Here is a 19,704-nt window from a genome sequence, read left to right as displayed (position 1 = left end):
CGGTGGTGCGGCGGTGGCTCGTCTCGCTGTACTTGAAGATCGCCTGAGTTAGGTCCGCAGTAAAGGCGGTACCTCTGTCTGTTATGAGGACCTCTGGGGCGCCATGACGCAAGACGATGTGCTCCACGAAGAACTTGGCTACCTCGGCGGCACTGCTTTTGGGCAAGGCCTTTGTCTCGGCGTAGCGGGTGAGGTAGTCAGTCGCCACGACGATCCACTTGTTTCCGGTATTGGACGTCGGGAACGGGCCCAGTAAGTCCATCCCGATTTGCTGGAACGGCCGTCGAGGTGGCTCGATAGGCTGTAGAAGTCCGGCTGGCCTAGTGGGCGGTGTCTTGCGTCGCTGGCAGTCCCGGCAGGTCTTTACGTAACGGGTGACGTCGGCGGAAAGGCGCGGCCAGTAGTACTTCTCCTGTATTCTTGCTAGCGTGCGAGAAACACCCAGGTGTCCAGACGTCGGGTCGTCGTGTAGAGCCTGGAGGACTTCTGGCCGCAATGTCGAGGGTACCACGAGAAGGCAATCGGCTCGAAGCGGTGAGAAGTTCTTCTTTAGGAGAACACCGTTGCGCAAGAAAAACGACGTCCGTCCCCGCGTGAATACCTTCGGAACGACGCTGGTCCTGCCCTCGAGATAATCCACAAGGCCCTTCAGCTCCGGGTCGGCTCGCTGTCGTTCGGCGAGGTCGTCGGCACTTATGGCTCCCAAGAAGCTGTCCTCATCCGGGTCGTCGGGCGGTGGTGGGCCGACAGGGGCACGAGACAGGCAGTCGGCGTCGGAGTGTTTCCTTCCGGACTTGTACACGACGGTAATGTCAAACTCTTGAAGTCTTAGGCTCCACCGTGCGAGGCGACCTGAAGGGTCCTTCAAGTTAGCTAGCCAACACAAGGCGTGATGGTCGCTCACAACTTTGAAGGGCCTGCCGTAGAGGTAGGGGCGAAACTTTGACGTAGCCCAGATGATGGCGAGGCACTCCTTTTCTGTTGTGGAATAGTTCGCCTGTGCCTTAGACAGCGACCGGCTAGCATAACTGATAACCCTTTCCAGTCCACCCGTCCGCTGCACAAGGACGGCGCCGAGTCCTACGCTGCTTGTATCGGTGTGAATCTCCGTATCGGCGTATTCATCGAAATGCGCAAGTATCGGAGGTGTCTGCAGGCGTCGTTTGAGTTCATGAAATGCTTCGACTTGCGCTGTTTGCCACCTGAATTCGACGTTAGTCTTCGTGAGAAGCGTCAGTGGTTCGGCGATCCGTGAAAAGTTTTGACGAATCGTCTGTAATATGCACATAAGCCGAGAAATCGGCGCACGGCCTTCTTGTCGGTGGGTGAGGCGAAGTCGGCGATGGCAGCTGTTTTCCGCGGGTCTGGGCGCACTCCAGACTTGCTGATCACATGACCCAGAAACAGGAGCTCGTCGTACGCGAATCGGCACTTTTCTGGCTTCAGGGTCAGTCCAGAGGTCTTGATTGCTTGAAGTACTGCCTCAAGCCGCCGGAGATGCTCGTCGAAGGTCGAGGAGAACACGACGATGTCGTCCAAATACACAAGGCACGTCTGCCACTTTAATCCGGCCAGTACGGTGTCCATGACGCGCTGGAACGTCGCAGGTGCCGAGCAAAGACCGAAAGGCATGACCTTGAACTCAAAGAGGCCATCGGGTGTTATAAAAGCGGTCTTTTCTCGGTCTCTTTCGTCTACTTCGATCTGCCAATAACCGGTCTTGAGGTCCATCGACGAAAAGTACGTCGCGTTGTGAAGTCGATCCAGGGTGTCGTCTATCCGTGGGAGGGGGTACACGTCCTTCTTCGTGATTTTATTCAGGCGCCGATAATCAACGCAGAAGCGCAGTGTCCCGTCCTTCTTCTTCACTAACACCACGGGTGACGCCCACGGACTCTTTGAAGGCTGGATGATGTCGTCGCGTAGCATTTCGTCGACTTGTTTCTTTATGGCCTCACGTTCTCGCGTCGAAACTCTGTAGGGGCTCTGACGAAGTGGTCGAGAATTTTTTTCTGTTATAATGCGGTGCTTAGCAAGGGGCGTTTGTCGGACCCGCGATGACGACGAGAAACAGTCCTTGTATTGCAGGAGCAGGTTTTTGAGCTGGTCTTGCTTGACCTTCGGAATGCTCGGGTTGACGTCAAAATCCGGTTCGGGGCCTCTATTCGTCGAGGCAGGTTCGGCAGCATCGAAGAGGGCGAAAGCACTGCTGGCGGCTACACATTCGTCGATGTAGGCAACCGTCGTACCAATGTTGAGGTGCCGATATTCGTGGCTGAAGTTCGTCAGCACTGCCTTTGCTTTACCGTCACGCAGCTCGGCTATACCTCGTGCGACGCATATTTGACGGTTCAGGAGTAGGTGCTGATCGCCCTCGATGACGCCTTCAAGGTTCGCAGGTTTTTCGGTGCCGACGGAGATAATGACGCTGGAGCGTGGCGGAACGGTCACCTGCTCTTCTATCACATTCAATGCATGCTTCCCTGGCGTCGCATGGGGCGGGAGCGCTTTGTCTGAGGTTAGTGTTATCGACTCAGACCTCAGGTCGATGACGGCGCCATGGTCACTTAGGAAGTCCATTCCAAGTATCACATCCCTGGAGCAGTTCTGTAGGATTACAAAGCTCGCAGGATAAGTCCGGTTTTTGATGGTGACTCTCACCGTGCAGACACCAATCGGCGTTATCAGATGGCCTCCAGCGGTCCGGATCTCGGGGCCTTCCCAAGCAGTCCTAACTTTCTTCAACTTTGCTGCGAACGGCCCACTGATGACGGAATAGTCGGCTCCAGTGTCGACGAGAGCGGTGACGTTGTGGCCGTCGACCAGAACGTCGAGGTCGCTAGTCCGCCGTCTTGCGTTGCGGTTACGTCGTGGCGTCGGGTCCCGGCTACGTCGGTTTGCACCGCTGTTTCCGCGTTGCGTCGTCAGGTCTCCTTCCGGTCGCAAAGCTTCGTCTTCAGGACGTCGTTCGGCGTGCGGCGGGGGCTCGGAACTTCGTCGCGGCGTCGTCGTCGACGGCGGAGGATCTTCACCATTTCGTCGTTCAGCAACCGCACCTCCATCGGTTGCTGCCCTTAGTTTTCCGGATACGGGCTAGGCGACCGGCCCCGGTTTGGGCCAGTGTACTGCCGACGGTGCGGTGACATGTAGCGGTCGGGCGACGGCGAGCGGGAAGGTCGTCGTCCTTGCCACTGTGTTCCGGTGAGGTAGTCGTCGATGTCGCGAGGCCGTTCGCCTGGCTGCGGGCGCGGCGCGTTGACGGCGAATCCGCGTAGCCCCATATGTCGGTACTGGCAGCGGCGGTACGTGTGGCCGGCCTCCCCGCAGTGGTAGCAGAGCGGGCGGTTGTCAGGGGTACGCCAAACGTCGGTCTTTCGGGGGGCACAGCGTTGTCCTGTCGGCGGGCGGTATGGCGTCGGTTGTGGTGGCGGCGGTGCCTGGCGGCGAAACTCCTGCGGCGGCGCGGCGTCTTGACGTGGGCGAGGAGGAGGGGCGTTGCGTCGGGCTGCAGCAGCATAGTTCATGACTTCCGGCTGAGCCTGCGGTGCTTCGGGAATTCCAAGCGATTGCCGGACTTCCTCGCGGACAACGTCGGCGATTAAATCCACTTGATGCTGTGGCGAAGGTAACAGTTTGCGCAGCTCCTCCCGCACAATCGCTCTGATGGTTTCACGCAAATTGTCGGTGGCCAGCGAGTGCACTTCGGAATAGGTTGCAGACAGCGGAGAGCGGTTGTATTGTTTCGTCCGCATGTCAAGTGTCTTTTCGATAGTTGTGGCCTCGGTGAGGAATTCGGTGACTGTTTTCGGGGGGTTCCGCACCAATCCTGCGAAGAGGTCTTGTTTCACTCCCCGCATAAGGAAGCGGACCTTTTTTTCCTCAGGCATGGCAGCGTCGGCCAGGCGGAAAAGTCGCGTCATCTCTTCCGTGTAAATGGTTACGCTCTCATTCGGTAGCTGCGCTCTTGTCTCCAGCAAAGCAGCAGCCTTTTCTTTGCGGACGATGCTCGCGAATGTATTAAGGAACGTCGTCCGAAAGAGGTCCCAGGTTTGAAGGCTCGATTCACGGTTCTCGAACCACGTCTTCGCGGCATCTTCTAGGTAGAAGAAGACGTGGCGCAGCTTCTCTTCAGAGTCCCAGTGATTGAAGGTGGCGACTCGCTCGTACGTCTCCAGCCAGCTCTCCGGGTCTTCAAACGACGATCCACGGAAAGTCGGTGGCTCCTTTGGCTGTTGCATCACGACCGTTGTAGGCGGCATGGGGGCTGTCATCGTCTCGGCGGTCGATGTGACGGTCTTGGGCTGCCTGGTGTTTTCAGGAAGGAGCCCGTACTCTGGGTACAGTCCCTTCTGCCGGCGGCTGGTACGACGATCCGGGTTGTCTGTAGCGTCGTCTTCTCCGCGGCTTGGGCTTGGGTCAGCGCTCCGCGGTGGCGTCCGGATCATGAAGCAGCACCTCCACCAGATGTCACGTGGTAGTCACGTAGACGAAGACAGCAGTCAGCACGTCCGAGATGAAACTGTTTATTTGGCCGAACTTGTGGCCGGGAAACTGAAATTCACAGTACAGCAATACGCTGATAGCGGCGAACAGAGCGTCGACCGTCGATCAACTAACTAGCGGTGAAGCGCGTCGGCATTTAAACATGTGCCGTCGAATATTCCAGCGTTATCGCTGGCTATCGTGCAATTTCTAGAATAAGCTCGAGTGTGCGCGTCTTGCGCGCAATCTTAACAAAACGATCTACAATGATCGTGAAGGTTCTCGAACAATGAGGCGCGGTTCGCGCTGAGCGTTGCTGGCAGTCTTTGTGGCCGAAAACCGAATATAGCAAAAGTGATAAAGAAACGCACGTGGCAATATTCCTCGTCCTTCTGACGCATGCTTGTTGTCCACACAACCCTCCTGCTGAAGATGCGCAGTGTATGCACAGTCGTCGCTCTTCCATGAAGCTCCTGATTAGTTGATGTGGGAAACCGTGGGGCTTCACGGCCGTAACAAAGCAAAAAAAAAGTTACAAGATTTTTTTTTCAGCTATAGTAGTTTCCTGACTGTTACATGATCGCAGGGAATGACGCAGTCAGAGCTGCTAGAACATGCCTTACAGACGGCCGTGGAATGAGTTCCGTTTCCACTATTTAGGACAGACTCTGTGAGGCAGCTGCGCCATTTAACACGCTCCACTGATTAGCTGAGCTGAATACACCACAAACAAGACGCACCATAGGCAGGCACGAACTGATAAACCCTTTGTTGCGACTCCGACCTTCGTTCATACTAAACCGATGCGAGGTATGTATATTCTCCCGGTTATAGTTGCCCTTCGCCAGAGCTTATACGACTTTAATTGAAACGACTGACAGTATCATCCGCGGCGGCGAAGTAAGCATAGACCACTAGCCTAATGTACCGCTGCCTTCGATTTGATAATCAACAAAACTTAAGGCCTAATGCGTTATGGCGACTACGTTATCATCTAATACCATTGTAGCCCATATACCGGAACACCGGTCCCACTAATTTCGGTCTACGAGGCAGTGAAGGCTCTTTTGCGTTCTTTGAGAACAAACTGACATCAGCTGACCTAGAGCGTCTGACTGCGCGAAGCTGTCCGTGCTCGTGCAAGCATTCACCTCGCCTTTTCCTTCTCTCGCTCCCCGTTTCCCAAGGAACGTCTTCCCAACTTCCTCCCGGGCCCTGTATCTGCTCGCGTCCCCACAGTCTTTCTTTAGTGGTGGAAGTTCATGCCAGTTGACATTGTGCTGTCTATTGGTCGTTACATCTACCGTCACATTTACGAGTACAGTAATACAACAATGCAAAATCCATATCTGATCCATATCTGCTGTGGGAAGCGTTGGGGCCTTTTTGTATAGAGAATGCTCCTCATCTGCTTTGCGCATGCCCCTGCCCGCATGCTGTCCATGCGAAAGACAGTTAGCTGTCAGTTTATATGCTGGCTGGTTTGCGTAATTTAACGTCCCAAATCGACTCAGGCTATGAGAGACGCCGTAGTAAATGGCTCCGGATAATTTCGGCCATCCGGGGTTCTTCAACTTGCACTGATATCGCACACTACACGGGCCTTCAGCATTTCGCCTCCATATAAATGCGACAGCCACTGCCGGGATCGAACCAGCGTCTCCGGGGTCAGCAGCCGAGCACCGCAATCACTGGGCTGGGCCACCGTGGCCGAGTTTGTAAGCTGAATAACCTGAATGCTATAAACGTTGGCTAGCGGCCATCATTCGTAGGTGACACGAATTTGCATGACACCACACTAAAATGTACGCTATACGGTATAATGTGCGTCAATTAGGTGGAAAAAAAGACACCTCTAGAGCCATCCATAACGCTATCTGCTAAGAGGAATTGAAGAAGTCACGTTGAGCGCTTGTAAGCCGTAGGCCACGTGTTGGCTCAGAACGCCGTTAGGCATTTCAAATTGCACTGGGGATGATGTTGCAAGGCAAGGAGCACACAAAACGCACAAGTTTATGCATTTCTACGCTTAGGTCACTTCATTTGTAGCCCATTAAAATGCAGTAATACCTACAAGTTGTGTCACCTGACATGCACAGTCTTACAAAAAAAAAACAAAAAACAACTAATGGAAACGATGGGGACACCTTTCACTTGCGCCTGTGTCTGCACGTTCACTTTTTTCGATAACAAAAAAAAGCAAGCTGGGTAAGTTTGACGTGTATATCTGTCTTATTGTACAAACATGAAAGAAAAGCTAGCAACCATCTAAATATGCATGTGGTATTTTTATACCATTTTAAAGTGAGTAGTGGGAAGTAAATTTCTCATTAATTTTACAGCGAATATTAATATGACATAATTTTGAGCATATTTGAAAAAAAAAATCTCTTTACATTTTTTCTTGCACGCTGCCTTTGGCATGTTGTTTGTTTTTTCTAGCTTTTACAAAGAGCGGGCGTGGGGTTAAAGAACAAACAGAAATGTCCCAACGCTAGTTGGCCCAAAGCACTGTTTCTCTAAAAACGCTACGAACGAATGTCTTCCTTTCGATGGCTAGTATCCCTCATAAATACGATATGTCTCTTTCCTTCGAAGGTGGCCGCTGCATTAGTGCGACTGTTTGGGTTGGCCTGGCACAGCGAATCGATAGCCTGCGCTGTCTTTTGCGATAACATCGATTTTGTAGGATGTTTACCGGCTGTCTCGTACTGTCCTCCGCTAAGGATATAGCTGAAGCTCGCAGCTAATAGAAATTTAGCATGATAAATGCTTTATAAAACCGATGTAACCGATTGGTTAGAGTGGGGAGGCCATCTGTTTGGTTCAAAGCGTGTTTGAGTGTAACGATGTTGTGACACGGAAGTGGGAGCCAGCGTCAGTGTTGCTGCAAGTTTTGGAGGATTTTCTTCATCGCGGGCTGGGTGCGACAGCACGTCGCGCCAAGCTGAAATTGACGCTTTCGAACGAGCCCGAAAAAACCTCCACCCCTCCCCCCTTCCCCCCTCCTCCTCCCGTTTACATAGTGTCAGCTATACAAGAGGTAATACAAAACATAACATAACAAAGTACAAAACATACGAACATAACAGCGCAGAGTTGGCTTCATTAACGTTAACGGCCTCACTTTCGTTAAGAATTTAGTACTTGTTAGCTGGGTTACCTGTACTGCGCGACAGTAAAGTAGGGTATGTTTTTTTTTTAATTTTCAGTCATTTATATTTTATTTACATGGCCTCCTTCTCAAGTATACCTTGCCGACTATGTGGAAGCAGGAATTCTCTCATTGCTCCTACTATATTATTGCGAGCAGTCTTCCATTTTTTAGCGCAGACATTCCGTTGCCGCTTTTATATAGTGATTTCTTTTTATTACATCCTAGTAAGGCTTTCTGAGTGTCATTGTGAGATGGAGGAAAGAAGATGACTCTTAAGGGCTCGTTTTCTTTGTTAGACACAATAATAATGAGGGGATTCGTGTTTGAGTGATGTCATTGAAGTATTGGCCATTAAAGTATTGGCTTGGCTGACGGCATGGCTTGCAGCGAACTGGTGGCCAAAGCCTGATAAGCATGATTCATTCTAACACCTTGAACAATCTCAGCTTTGAAGTCATGTGTCTGTTACCTTTTGTGTTTGTTTCCAACACAACAGAGAGGGGAAGGAATGGAAAACCAATCTAAGGAAGCCTGTTTCCTCAGATAGATAACGCTTTATATGAGGTTACGGCGGAGCATCGAGACGCTTTGGAGGCCTCTATGATATTTGTTTATTTACCTCTTTACCTCACAAAACATCGCCATCACGCCACAGACGTGAACTCTCGTGAAAACTTCGTTTCGCGCCCTCGTGGTCCGTTAAGGTGGCCCTGGATACGCTCTTGGAGCGCAAGGGTTCGGTTGTCTATGCTATGCTCACGTTATAAAATGATACGTTGCCACTCCTTTTAAGTTATTTACCTGGATTTGCTCTTATTACTCGTACACAGCTTCGCTTGTAAAGTAAATCATGTCCTTGTATCGCTCTCGAGCGACGTCTATTTGTTGAGTACGCCTTGCGTAAACAATAAATGAAGAGCCATTTTAGCTTAGGCTTCCCAAGTTAAGTGTGTCACGCCTCTCACTGTCATTGATTTCCTTTTTCGCAGCTTGGATGCTTGGCTGGTTCATGTGCAAGACAGTGTCGTACCTTCAAGGCGTAGCAGTCAGTGCCTCCATCAACACGCTGGTAGCGATATCCATGGACAGGTAAGTGCCCTCGTTGTGAGGCGCTTTATTAAATAAAAAGGAAGGGCGGAGGGCAGTCACATGCTGTAGTGCTGCTCTTCCACATAGTTTTGTGCTCGTTAGACTTCTTAGGAAGACGCTAGAATGCAATTGCACTAAGTTCGAATTGGCAGTAACGCGTTTGTCTTGTGTCTCCCGTCAGCGACATATTTATGTACTTTTATTGCGATAGCAATGATATGGGCACTCTCGGCTCATTTTTGCCGTCGCCGTCGCCCTTGCCGTCGCCGTTATGCCCCGGATATGTATGTGTATGTATTATGGGAGCGTTCGGCGGCTGCGAGCGTTCATAGAAGAGAACGAGGATCACGTACGCACTCGCAGCTCGCACTCAGCAGCCTGCTGGCATTTAGCAGTTGCGGCCGGGCATCGGCGGAATAAAGATGGCCGCTGGTCTGTCTCGGTGTCTTCGCTGAGGGGTTCCGGGCTAGCCGCAGCCGAAACCCCTACATTAGGCGCCCAACGTGGGGCCTTTATTGCCCCAAGCGCCTTTATCTCCCATCTCTCCGGGACAATGACCCCCGACGAGCAGCGGCGTGTCATCATCGCCCTTGAGCACCTCTGTTCTTACTTCGGCGTCCCGCTGCTGCCCGCGCAGACCATGGAAGGCGTGGCGAGCTCGTGCGGCGGGCCGGCACCGCGGGACGACAAGCGACGCGGTGGCGACGCATCGTCCGCCAACGAGGGTGCAGAGAAGTGAACGGCGAGGAGTACACGGTGGTGGACGAGGAGATCGCCGAGGAAGAGGCCGAGAACCCCCAGAACGGCGAAAGAGAGTGCGACGGAAGAAACATAGAGGTCGGCGTCGAAGAGAACGCGCATGGCGCGTCCACTTCAGAGGGAGCGCGTCACGACACGGCACCGAAGGCGGACGAGGCGATTGATGAGGAAGGAGACCAGCAAGCTGACCACAAGGTGGGCGCTGGTTTTGTGCTGGTCGATTTCCGGGACGACGATGATGGCGTGAGGGAATTGGACGGTGGAAAACAGCAAGAGAAAAACTGCAGATGAACCGCCGCATGGTGACGAGGAAACCAGAGAGTACACGGACTGCGCAGAGGCCAAGGAGTCACGGCGCGGCCAGCGGAAGGTAGCCGGGGTCGTTAAGCAGGAGGAAGACGAGGAGAACGGGGGAGGCGAAGATTGCGCGGAGAGAGACGGCGCTGGAGGCTGGGGGGCAGCAGCCGGCGGCATGACCGGTGAAGCCGAACAGGATGTGGAGGACGTCGAGTATCACGCGGAGGGCGAAGGCACGGCCCAAGACGGCGAGTGGAACGAGAAGGTGGAGTGCGTGAACTCCGACGATGCAGAGGTCGTGGATGAAGTGAACGACGATACCGAACATGCTGAGGACGAGAAACCCGCCGAAGAAGCTTCGGACAAGAAGGCAGAGAAGCCCGAGAAAAGCGAGGGGGATAAACCTATAAAGCTCACTGAGAAACCCAGAAAGCTAGGGCTGGGACCGTCGGATACAGTGCTTTGGACCATCGCTGAGCCGACACCGGTGTACGCCGAGCGGTTCAACAACGGCAAGTACATGCACGAAGAGGAGGACCGAGACAACGTCCATGTGGAGATGCATCAAAGACGACCTGGTACCAACATCGGCGAGGGATGAGGAATGAGCGCCGGAGGGACAGGCAACCAAACCTTCTACGGGAACGTCGCGCCTCCATGGCTACCGAAGCCGCCAGCGTTCGAAGATTATACGCGGAGGAGTGGCCGCCACCTGGACGCGAATGGTCCGAGCGACTACTAGCGGCAAAACGCGACACAGCGGCACGTCTACTACGACAACAGCGCCATGCTACGACGTCCGCGCCAGGCGCCCTACTTTGACTACTCTGGGCCCGCTAGCTCGGTGGGACCGGCTCTGCACCAGAAGCGTCGGCGTCCCATCATGCTCCGACAACCCAGGAGGTCCCACAAGGAGTTGTGGATGGACAGCGCTGGCATGTGGTCGTGTGTGCTACGTGCGGTCCGCCGTGGCCAGGGCTAGTTGCTCCATCTCCGTGGCACCTCCTCCTCCCCTATTTCACCGGAGGGGAGGGGGCAGTATGGAATCGCTCGGCGGCTGCGAGCGCTCATAGAAGAGAACGAGGATCACGTGCGCGCTCGCAGCTCGCGCTCAGCAGCCGCTGGCAGCTAGCAGTTGCGGCTGAGCATAGGCGGAATAAAGATGGCCGCTGGTCTATCTCGGTGTCTTCCCTGAGGGGTTCCGGGCTAGCCGCAGCCGGAACCCCTACAGTATATATAAATAAACCAACAAAGAAAAATAAATATTCTCGAAGTGTGCCACCGGTATTCGAACTTGCGACCCCTCGCTCCTCAGCGCGCCGCTTTAAACAACTCGGCCACGTGACACCGGTTATGTGGAAAAATAACGGTGAGCTATTTATATGCACGATTTAACGCTGGCGGTATGCAGATGTCGGAGGTGCTTCCACGTGTGCAGTATCGCCCGCGAGATTGCCCGCAGGGTGCGCTTTAAAGCAATGATAGATCTTGCTTCTGTTTGAAAACTGCCCTTGAGACGTGCACTAAAAAGTGGCCCATTTCTGTACCAACACGCGATGTGGAACGCCGGGTAAACAATGCGTCGAACGCCACCGCGCGGCAGGAGGCGCGGAGGGGCCACTCCACGCACCTCAGTTTTTCAGAAAACTAAAATATCTAAGAGCGTTAGATCGTAGCGCGCCGCTCAAACACGAAGTAACTGGGACAATTGTTAGTTCGCGCTCGTCCTGTGTATACCTGTGCGTTCTTTTTGAGCGTCCTTCGTTGTGTTTGAGCAGCGTAGCGCGCTGAAAGTGTCGAGCTGTTACCGCTATTAGTTCGTGGTCATCCTGTGCGTGTTCTTTTCGTGAGTCCTTTGCGGTTGATGGGCGCGCTGAAAGTGCCGAGCTGCTTGGTGTTGTTCTTGTGAGTGTAATTTGTTGCTATCGCATTCATAGCTTCGGCTTTACGGTGAAACTGTGACTTTTCTATTATAAAGTGAAAACTGCGGTTGCAATGTGTCCGTGGACGTACAGTACTCACGGATGGAAACAGGACAATTTAGGGCTAAGTAACACACATACTTTCGTTCCCACCGTCGTCAGTTCGGCTAATATCAGCGTAACTTCGACTCGAACGTGTAGATCAGAGCCAACATTATCTTTAGAGACCAGATTCGTCGCCACATGACGTGCTTATCTCGAGTAATTGCGCATACCACTCGTTATACTGAAAAAGTTGATGTCCCGTTTGAATTCTTGAGTACTGTACATGTGCCCCTTCCACGGCATATGAGCGACGTTAGGATTCGGGAAAAATATTTGCCTAATTAAAAGTTCGCAGTGAAAACGTGCACGTCAGATGTACGCAATTACATGACTGTAAACGCAATACGCTTTCGAGGAGCACAGCTCTTATTTGTTTCACAGTATTCCTAAAGAGTATACCTTAACTTATACGTGAAACGAGTGTGGGCGTTCTGCAGCGAATGCAGTAGTTCCTGCAAAGCAGTACGGATAATTGTGAACGGACGCTAGGTAGCGGGGCATTCGAGCTCATTCATTCAGTTGCAATTGTGGTGAACGTAAATATCACGAATATGCTGTCAACATGAGCTTTCGGTATTCCGAAACATTAGGATATATCTAAACTATACAAAAAATGAGCTTTTTAAATGCCCTGTCGAAATTAACAGCATAGTAGCGTGCACTTTCTCTTGGGCGCCCGCTGTGATCGGGCGCCTAAGCTTGCACACAAAAGCACGGTGCATACCTCGGGACGCGGAAGATGTCCATTACGCGTAAATCCGACAGCTTTTCGAGGCAGAACAACGCTACTAATACTGCTCACAATTTTTCCTTACGCGTATGTGGCACGTGAAGATAAAATATTCTGGTATGGTGAACAAGGGCTTGCTAGGCCTGTATATGTGTACAAATGTTGGTGTAGACAACAATCTGCAACCGCAAGAAACATTCGCACATATTTAAACCTACTCGTACTTTATGTTTAGGCGATAACAGCTTTATATGTGGGGAAGGTAATAGCGCAGACTGCTCTCCTACTCTTCGCCAACCTTTGTCTCTATTATAGACTCTTTACGATATTATCACTGTGTACGCTGTTCCGCTGATTAACATAACTCGTAGAAGCAGTATGTCCAGTATCAAGTGTAAGCGACTGCCATCTTCACAACAAACCTTAGTGTTCCTGTCGCCGCGAGGCAAATATGAATCGCTCACTAATTTCGTCGAAGAATATATACGGTGGAATGTCCACCATATTGCTAGATTTAAGTCCTAGAATCACAAATTTTTTGTCATCTCGCCTTAGTAGTCAGGGTCACCATGAATAGGCTCGCTTCCACCTATGCACAAGCCTGACTACACACCGGTCGCCGTCTATATGCAACGCTGTTTTGATGATATGAAAATGAATGCTTCTCAATGCAGCTCGCACAAAAAGCTAGCGCAATAGTATTCCAAGATATATGAGGGGAGATAGACAATTGCTTTACGCGAAATATATGATATAGGCATAAAACTCCATCATGGGGGGACAGTGTAATTCCCGAGAAGCCAACGGGAAGCATCAAGGTGCGCGTCAGAAAGGAGCAAAATGGTGGGATCCGTTGGCGAAGGGAACTGTCAGAACCTCCGAGGAAAACGTCATCTTGCAGCTCCGACCACGCGGCACGGTTTCCTCCCGGGGCATCTCGTAACTGCCTTCCAGTCGACACAATGGACGCGCCTTATACGGGCCTCGTTTTCTTAGCTCTCCGCGGTGAAACTAAATTTGCTCCTTTATGTCTTTTATATCAGCTACTATAGCTGTCGCCTCCTTCCGCACGTTGAAGACCGTCTGTCGCTCCTCGATCGGCACCACGGCCCTGCTTCTTAAAAAAAAAGCGGTGGAAGGGAAAAAATCATTTCGCCATTATAGGTTTCCGTTTTTTCATTGGACAAGGCGTTGGGTCGAGCACGTTGGGAACCGGTCACACTGGCATGGTTTTCTTTGCCTTCTAGAGTTTGGTCGCGGACACTTTCCTCAACGTAAGCTTGACATCACTTTGATTTCTTTTTTCCCAGTTTTCTCGTTTATTTTCCATGCGACGTACGAGCAAGTTGCAATGCCGGCTTTTTCACACTCGACATCTAAACAACGTGCGTGATTACTTTATTCAGTCCTGGATGTACGCGCTATTGAAAAGTTGTAGATGTAGCTTTTCTCATAAGAAACGCGAAGCTTCTACTCATGCTGCTGTAGCTGGCTCCCAAGGATTTACATACATATCCGTTGCACTTTCCAGGAATAGAGTTCACCACCTTCCGCTGAATAACGCTGAGTAGGATGAACTCTGTTCCTGGAACTTTTTTAAAGCGCTTTTGAGTGCGGGTGAGACGCAATCCAAAACGGAGTCAAGACTCAGGAACAGCCACGACACGAAGATGCTATTGTGTACAATAAATTACAGCGTGAAATGTGCGTTTTCGTGCTTTCTATCTGCGCGTTCCATCTTTAAGGGCTTTTGCAATAATAAATATTATGGAACATGTAATTAACGAAGTCAAGAATCTGGGAACATGATAATCTTAAAGTAACAGTGTTTTTATAAACGATATCACGCTTATGAATTAGTACCCCTTCACAACGTTTACAGAAAAAATGTTTAGGTACACCTGCTCTATTTACAGTATATATAATACAAAAAAGACTATGTTGTCGCGAAAAGATATGTAATAGCAGCGCTAACTGCCTGCACTGCATCGCGAAAGACAACAAACGACAAGCAAAAAATACCGCGGCGGTGTCGTTTCTTTCCCCTAGTTTGCCCCCTACCTAAACTCACGCTTTCTAGTGTGCAATTTGCTAGAAGCAATTTCAACTCTGCGTGGAGTTTGCCTGTTAAGAATCAAACCCGTAGGTGCATCGTATGTCGTTCCTGCATATGGGTCGTAGCATAACAAAATGACCCTGGAATATAAGAACAGGTGGATATCTCAAACCCGATCCATACTGCTGCTCATTTACTCTCTGTATGCCTTTTTTTAGTTGATGGGTCTGTTCGGCTGGATGTCCTACTATAAACAGCGTGTTTATACAACAGTTTTTTTTTTGCGCTAACTAAATATTTTACCAGCGTAGGACGCAGCGCTTCTCAAGAATGTCGCTGATGGTTGCGAAATAACTCTAAACTCTTACTCGGTTTAGCGGGTCGCTTCCTTGTTCGAGTTATTATTTTTTTTTTTCACAATGGTATTGCGGAAAAAGACAAATCTGATGTTCGGAGGTATGCACTAATCTCACATCCGTTAAACTTCACAGCGGTAGCAAAAGTTGACGGCAAACGTGCACAACCACTTTCAATTGCTTTTGTTTCCACCTCATGTATTCTACGGGGTCGACAGATTTCACCTTGAGGAAGCTCCCTATTTTATTAGATAAGGACAAGGTCTTTATATACATAGGCCAGCTTAAATATTTAGGATGGGCCGTGGCCCTATCCACTTTGTCCTATATAAAACAGCGAAGGAGGAATCGAACTCTCTTTTGTCTTGCACGTGGCATTGCAGCGGAAGAAATGCTTGAATGAGTGCCTGCAGAAACATGAATTATGCGGGTGCACTTTCAACGCCTGCTAGAATAATGAATATCTCACAACGGACCATCACACCTTCTCGTATTGGGCGTCTGGTGAAGTGTCTTGGCGAAATATCGAAGGACGCACAGGCGTACCAATTCCTGACCTTGATCGCGAGGGTAACCACGCAGCCATCATCTGAGGTACGCCTAACGGAAGGGAAACTGAAACACTACCAAAATTAGGCGTATTCCACGGACGTCTTTTACAACATTCTATTTTTTAAAGTGAAGAGTAGTTTGCTTGGACGTAATATAGCGCGTTGAAACAAACAAAAAGTCATCACAACGAACCTACGAAATATGCAGTTTTTCAGGGCGCACTCGGATTCACGCTAGCAACTAATGTTATTCAGCCGGGCTCACTCGCACAGCGACTTGCGGAAGTTCAACTCATCCGTGAACAATCAGACTTATGCTCCCAACCAAGGACCCACTCGAGCTTACTCAGGTTCGCGAGTCGGTCTGAGTTGGTCTAAGTCAAAGACTGAGTGAGTTCTTAGTATTATTGGACCCGCGCTTAACGAAACCTGTTCGTGGAAAGGTGACGCTCCCTCATCAACGTAATTTTATGTGAGGTGTCATTGATCGTGTCAGATTAATACTATGATCCTCAACAAAAAAGTTTCTGACTTTTTGAGCTTCTCTTTAGAAGAGTTCAATCATATATACAGTGAAACCTCGGTGATACGATCACAGCTGATACGAATTTGGGGGTGATACGAATCTTTCGTTGGTCCCGGTCAAGGCCCATTGGCCTGCAATGTAATGGAGTACGGTTGTTGCGAACCGATTTTCACCCAGCGATGTTTGATACGAACTTACGCTACCGCCCAGGAACGAAGGGGGGCTGTCCGCGCTGTGGCGGAAGACGCGTCAAACATGTGCGAGCGCGGGAACGCACCGCCGAATTGTCATATTCACGGTGTAAGAAAAACACTTTTCTAAAGGTGGGCGAGGACCGAAAGAAGGCGAGGATGGTCTTGGCGAAGGAGTCAGGCCTCACAACGTCAGCATGCGCGACCGTTGAGGTCGCACTTGTGCGGGCACGGCCGTAAATCTCCAAAAAAACATCCCCAACACCTCAGCGGTAACAAAATCATAACACAGGACCGTGGTTCTGTAATTTTGTGGCCTTGATCCATCGTGTCAAAGCGCTTCTTTTGTTACTTTCGCTGCAGTACTCCGATGTCATGCAAAAAAGCGTACTAAAATTTCGAAGGGGCTACTGCTGTCACGGGTCAGAACGCACCTGGTTCATTAATTAAATACGCGCGTATGGACCATATATTTAACGAGTGCTGGTATGATTGCCGACACGTAAAAACTTAACTGAAAATTACTCAAGGTTCTTCCTGACGTTGCTGCGGCCCTGAAAAACAATAAATGAAAATGTACGCTAGCTTTCTTTTGTCGCATGCTAATTTTCCACGCTTTCTGGTGATACGAATTTCGGATGGTACGAATATTTTTGGCGGTCCCGTGAGATTCGTATCACCGAGGTTTCACTGTACTTCCCTTCTCGGCGCATAACCGTGTGACACAGTGGCAAGCGATTTATAACATCGTTCCCCGTGCTACAACATATAATATATCACAAGGTTTAGTTGACGAAAATCCTCCAGTTGGCTCTCAGAACGAAAAAATCAGTTTTTACACATTCATCGTAATAAAGTACAACCCACACGTTTTCAATCACGTATACACGTTGTTTTCAATGCGCACACAAAGGGTTAAACATTATGCTCTATAAAAACCAAGGCTGTTGTGCGAGAGCCATCAAGTGCTATGAGCATGCAGTGAAGTATGCCATGCCTGGAAAGTTGGACTATGAATAAGAAGTGACAAGGAACATTCGTCATATATATATATATATATATAATATATATATATATATATATATATATATATATATATATATATATATATATATATGTGTGTGTGTGTGTGTTTCTTTTAAGCATGAAGCATTCAAACGACTTGGACATTATTAATACATAACTAATATTAGTTCATAGGCAGTTACCTCCTTGTTTATTGGAATGCATCTTCTAGATATAAGCAAAACACAGGTTACCTCACCAAGTTACGGTTGGCAGATGATATTCCGCTTTTCATCAATAATGACCACAAATTACAACACATAAGTGAAGAGCTCAACTAAGAAAGTGCTTTAGTACGGTTGAAGGAAAATTAAAGAAAGAAGACAAAGATTACGCTCAACAGCCTGGCGAATTGACAAGAGTTCACGATAGGCAACCCGACCCTTGAATCTGTGCAAGATAATCTATACCTAGGTCAATTACTAACAGGGGACCCAAAAAAACTGCATCTAGGAATGAGGATTGGCTGGATCGCATACGGCAGGCATTCCCAAATCATGACTGGCAGTTTACTGTTTTCTCTACAGCGAAATGTGTACAACCATTGAATTTTGCGGCTACTACCATATGGGGTAGAAATTGCAAGGACAACAAGGCTTGGGATGCTTGGGACGAAGTTAAGGATTACGCAGAGTGCGAAGGTACAGAAAATGATAAGCGTAACATGAAGACAGAGGAGGACATCAACGTCGACCAGAGAATAAACAAGGGTAGCCGATACCCTAGTTTACATTGAGATAAGGAAATAGACCTGGGGTGCTATGCAGGATGGCCCGAGCTTCTCGGGCGCACGAGTTTGCTCCGAGCTCGCATTACGGCGGTCATGAAAGGAAGACAGTGCGGAGCACGCGCTAGCAGCGTTGATAAGAACGGCTACAAGAACGAGCATGGCGTCACAAACGCATGTGCGGCTTTTGCGGCAGTTTTCAAAAGGAACGCCGCGTGCGAACGTGTCAGCAGCGCCACTCAGTCAACATTTTGACAGGGCAGCGACGTCAGCGTGACTGTCGTGCTATCTTTTTGCCAACTGATCATCGCGCCTCCCAAGGGCTTCTTCGTGGGCGTTTGTCCTCTTTCAGAAAATTCTTTCGTTCCGCCTGCAGCATGGAAATTTCCACTCTCGAAGGCAACAAGGGCGCATACGCAGCACTCTGGTGCAGCTCGTTTCTCTTCTCTGGAATATTACGGATAAATAAATGGACAGGTTACTGCTATAATTACATTACACGTCTGAAGATTTTTCTCTGGTAACGAATCGGTAGAAAGAATGCCTCCACAAACAATTAAATATTAACATTTCTCGCCGCAAATCCCACCAGGGGCGCTTGCTTCGTGGCTGTGAGTGGTACGTCGTGAGCGCGATGAAATTGAATGCGAGACATCGTAGCCACGTGATGAGAGAGAGAACAAATTTATTGTGGTCCGTTGCAGACGTGGGGAAGATGATTTGGTTCTTCGTGCGTGTGTGCATAGTCTGTGCGATTAAGCTCATAGATGAATCGTGCCGCTCGCTGGCGTTTCGGCGTGAACGCTGCGCCTCGGCAAGAGGAAACGCGGTAGGCGTGCCCGATCCTTGCCGCGGACGTCTGTCAATCAAATTGATTGACCCGCGAACTCGGGCACAACCTCGTTGATTCTGAAAAGGCCCCAGTTCAACTCGTGACTGTCGTAATGCTGGTGTGCCTGTCAAGTGCTTCATGCGGTGGACGCTACTCAGCAGCTTCCTTGCATATAAAATAATTTGGTCAGCTTGCAGTACTTGTGCAAGGCTCGGGCCGTCGGAGGAGCTTGTGGTCACCTAGCTTCTTCCAGCTTATTACGTGGCTCGTCTATTCAGCATGCTTGGTCTGCTTCGGAGTAATGACCGTGTCAGTTCGGTCTCAATATTGGCGCCATTGATTAGCTAGGCGTTAAATAACATGGTAGTGAATAGCTATATCTTAATTGGTAATGATTTAATTAACACGCCATTAATTACTCAGACTGCATTACCAAGGGCCTAATTAGCACGAATGTACTTAACATAATGCTAATTAGCGCTATCCTGGTGTGAAAGTTGCTAATTAGCTTGGTCTGAATTAGCGTACTCCTAATTAGCGCCATGTTAATTAGCATGACCCTAATTAGCTCGGTCATAACTAACATGATATTGAATAGTCCTGTCTTGATTTTTAATGTTTTAATTACCACGACAATAATCACTCAGGTTCAATTCGCAAGGTCCTGAATAGTACAGAGGTAATTAGCGTAATCCTAATTAGCACTACCCTAATTAACATGATCTCTGTGAGTATGGTCTTGATTATCTCGGTTGTAATTACACATTCCTAATTAGTGCCATGTTAATTAGCATGATCTTAATTATTTGTTTCTTAACTTTACACGGCTTCATTAGCATGGTCTTAGTAAGACGTTGCT

General features: G+C 49.6%; 1 protein-coding gene across 1 annotated transcript in view; it reads left to right on the top strand.

The window, feature by feature from the left end:
- The first annotated feature begins 8,627 nt into the window (after positions 1–8,627).
- Positions 8,628–19,704, top strand: part of LOC119396475 (neuropeptide SIFamide receptor) — a 40,800-nt gene continuing 29,723 nt past the window's right edge. The window contains exon 1 of the mRNA XM_037663720.2: positions 8,628–8,728. Coding sequence (XP_037519648.1) covers positions 8,634–8,728 — 95 coding nt within the window. The 5' untranslated portion in view covers positions 8,628–8,633. The remainder of the gene's footprint in view (positions 8,729–19,704) is intronic.

This window comes from Rhipicephalus sanguineus, chromosome 1, assembly GCF_013339695.2.
Source record: "Rhipicephalus sanguineus isolate Rsan-2018 chromosome 1, BIME_Rsan_1.4, whole genome shotgun sequence".
NCBI lineage: Eukaryota > Metazoa > Arthropoda > Arachnida > Ixodida > Ixodidae > Rhipicephalus > Rhipicephalus sanguineus.
This window is presented reverse-complemented; position numbering and strand designations above follow the sequence as displayed.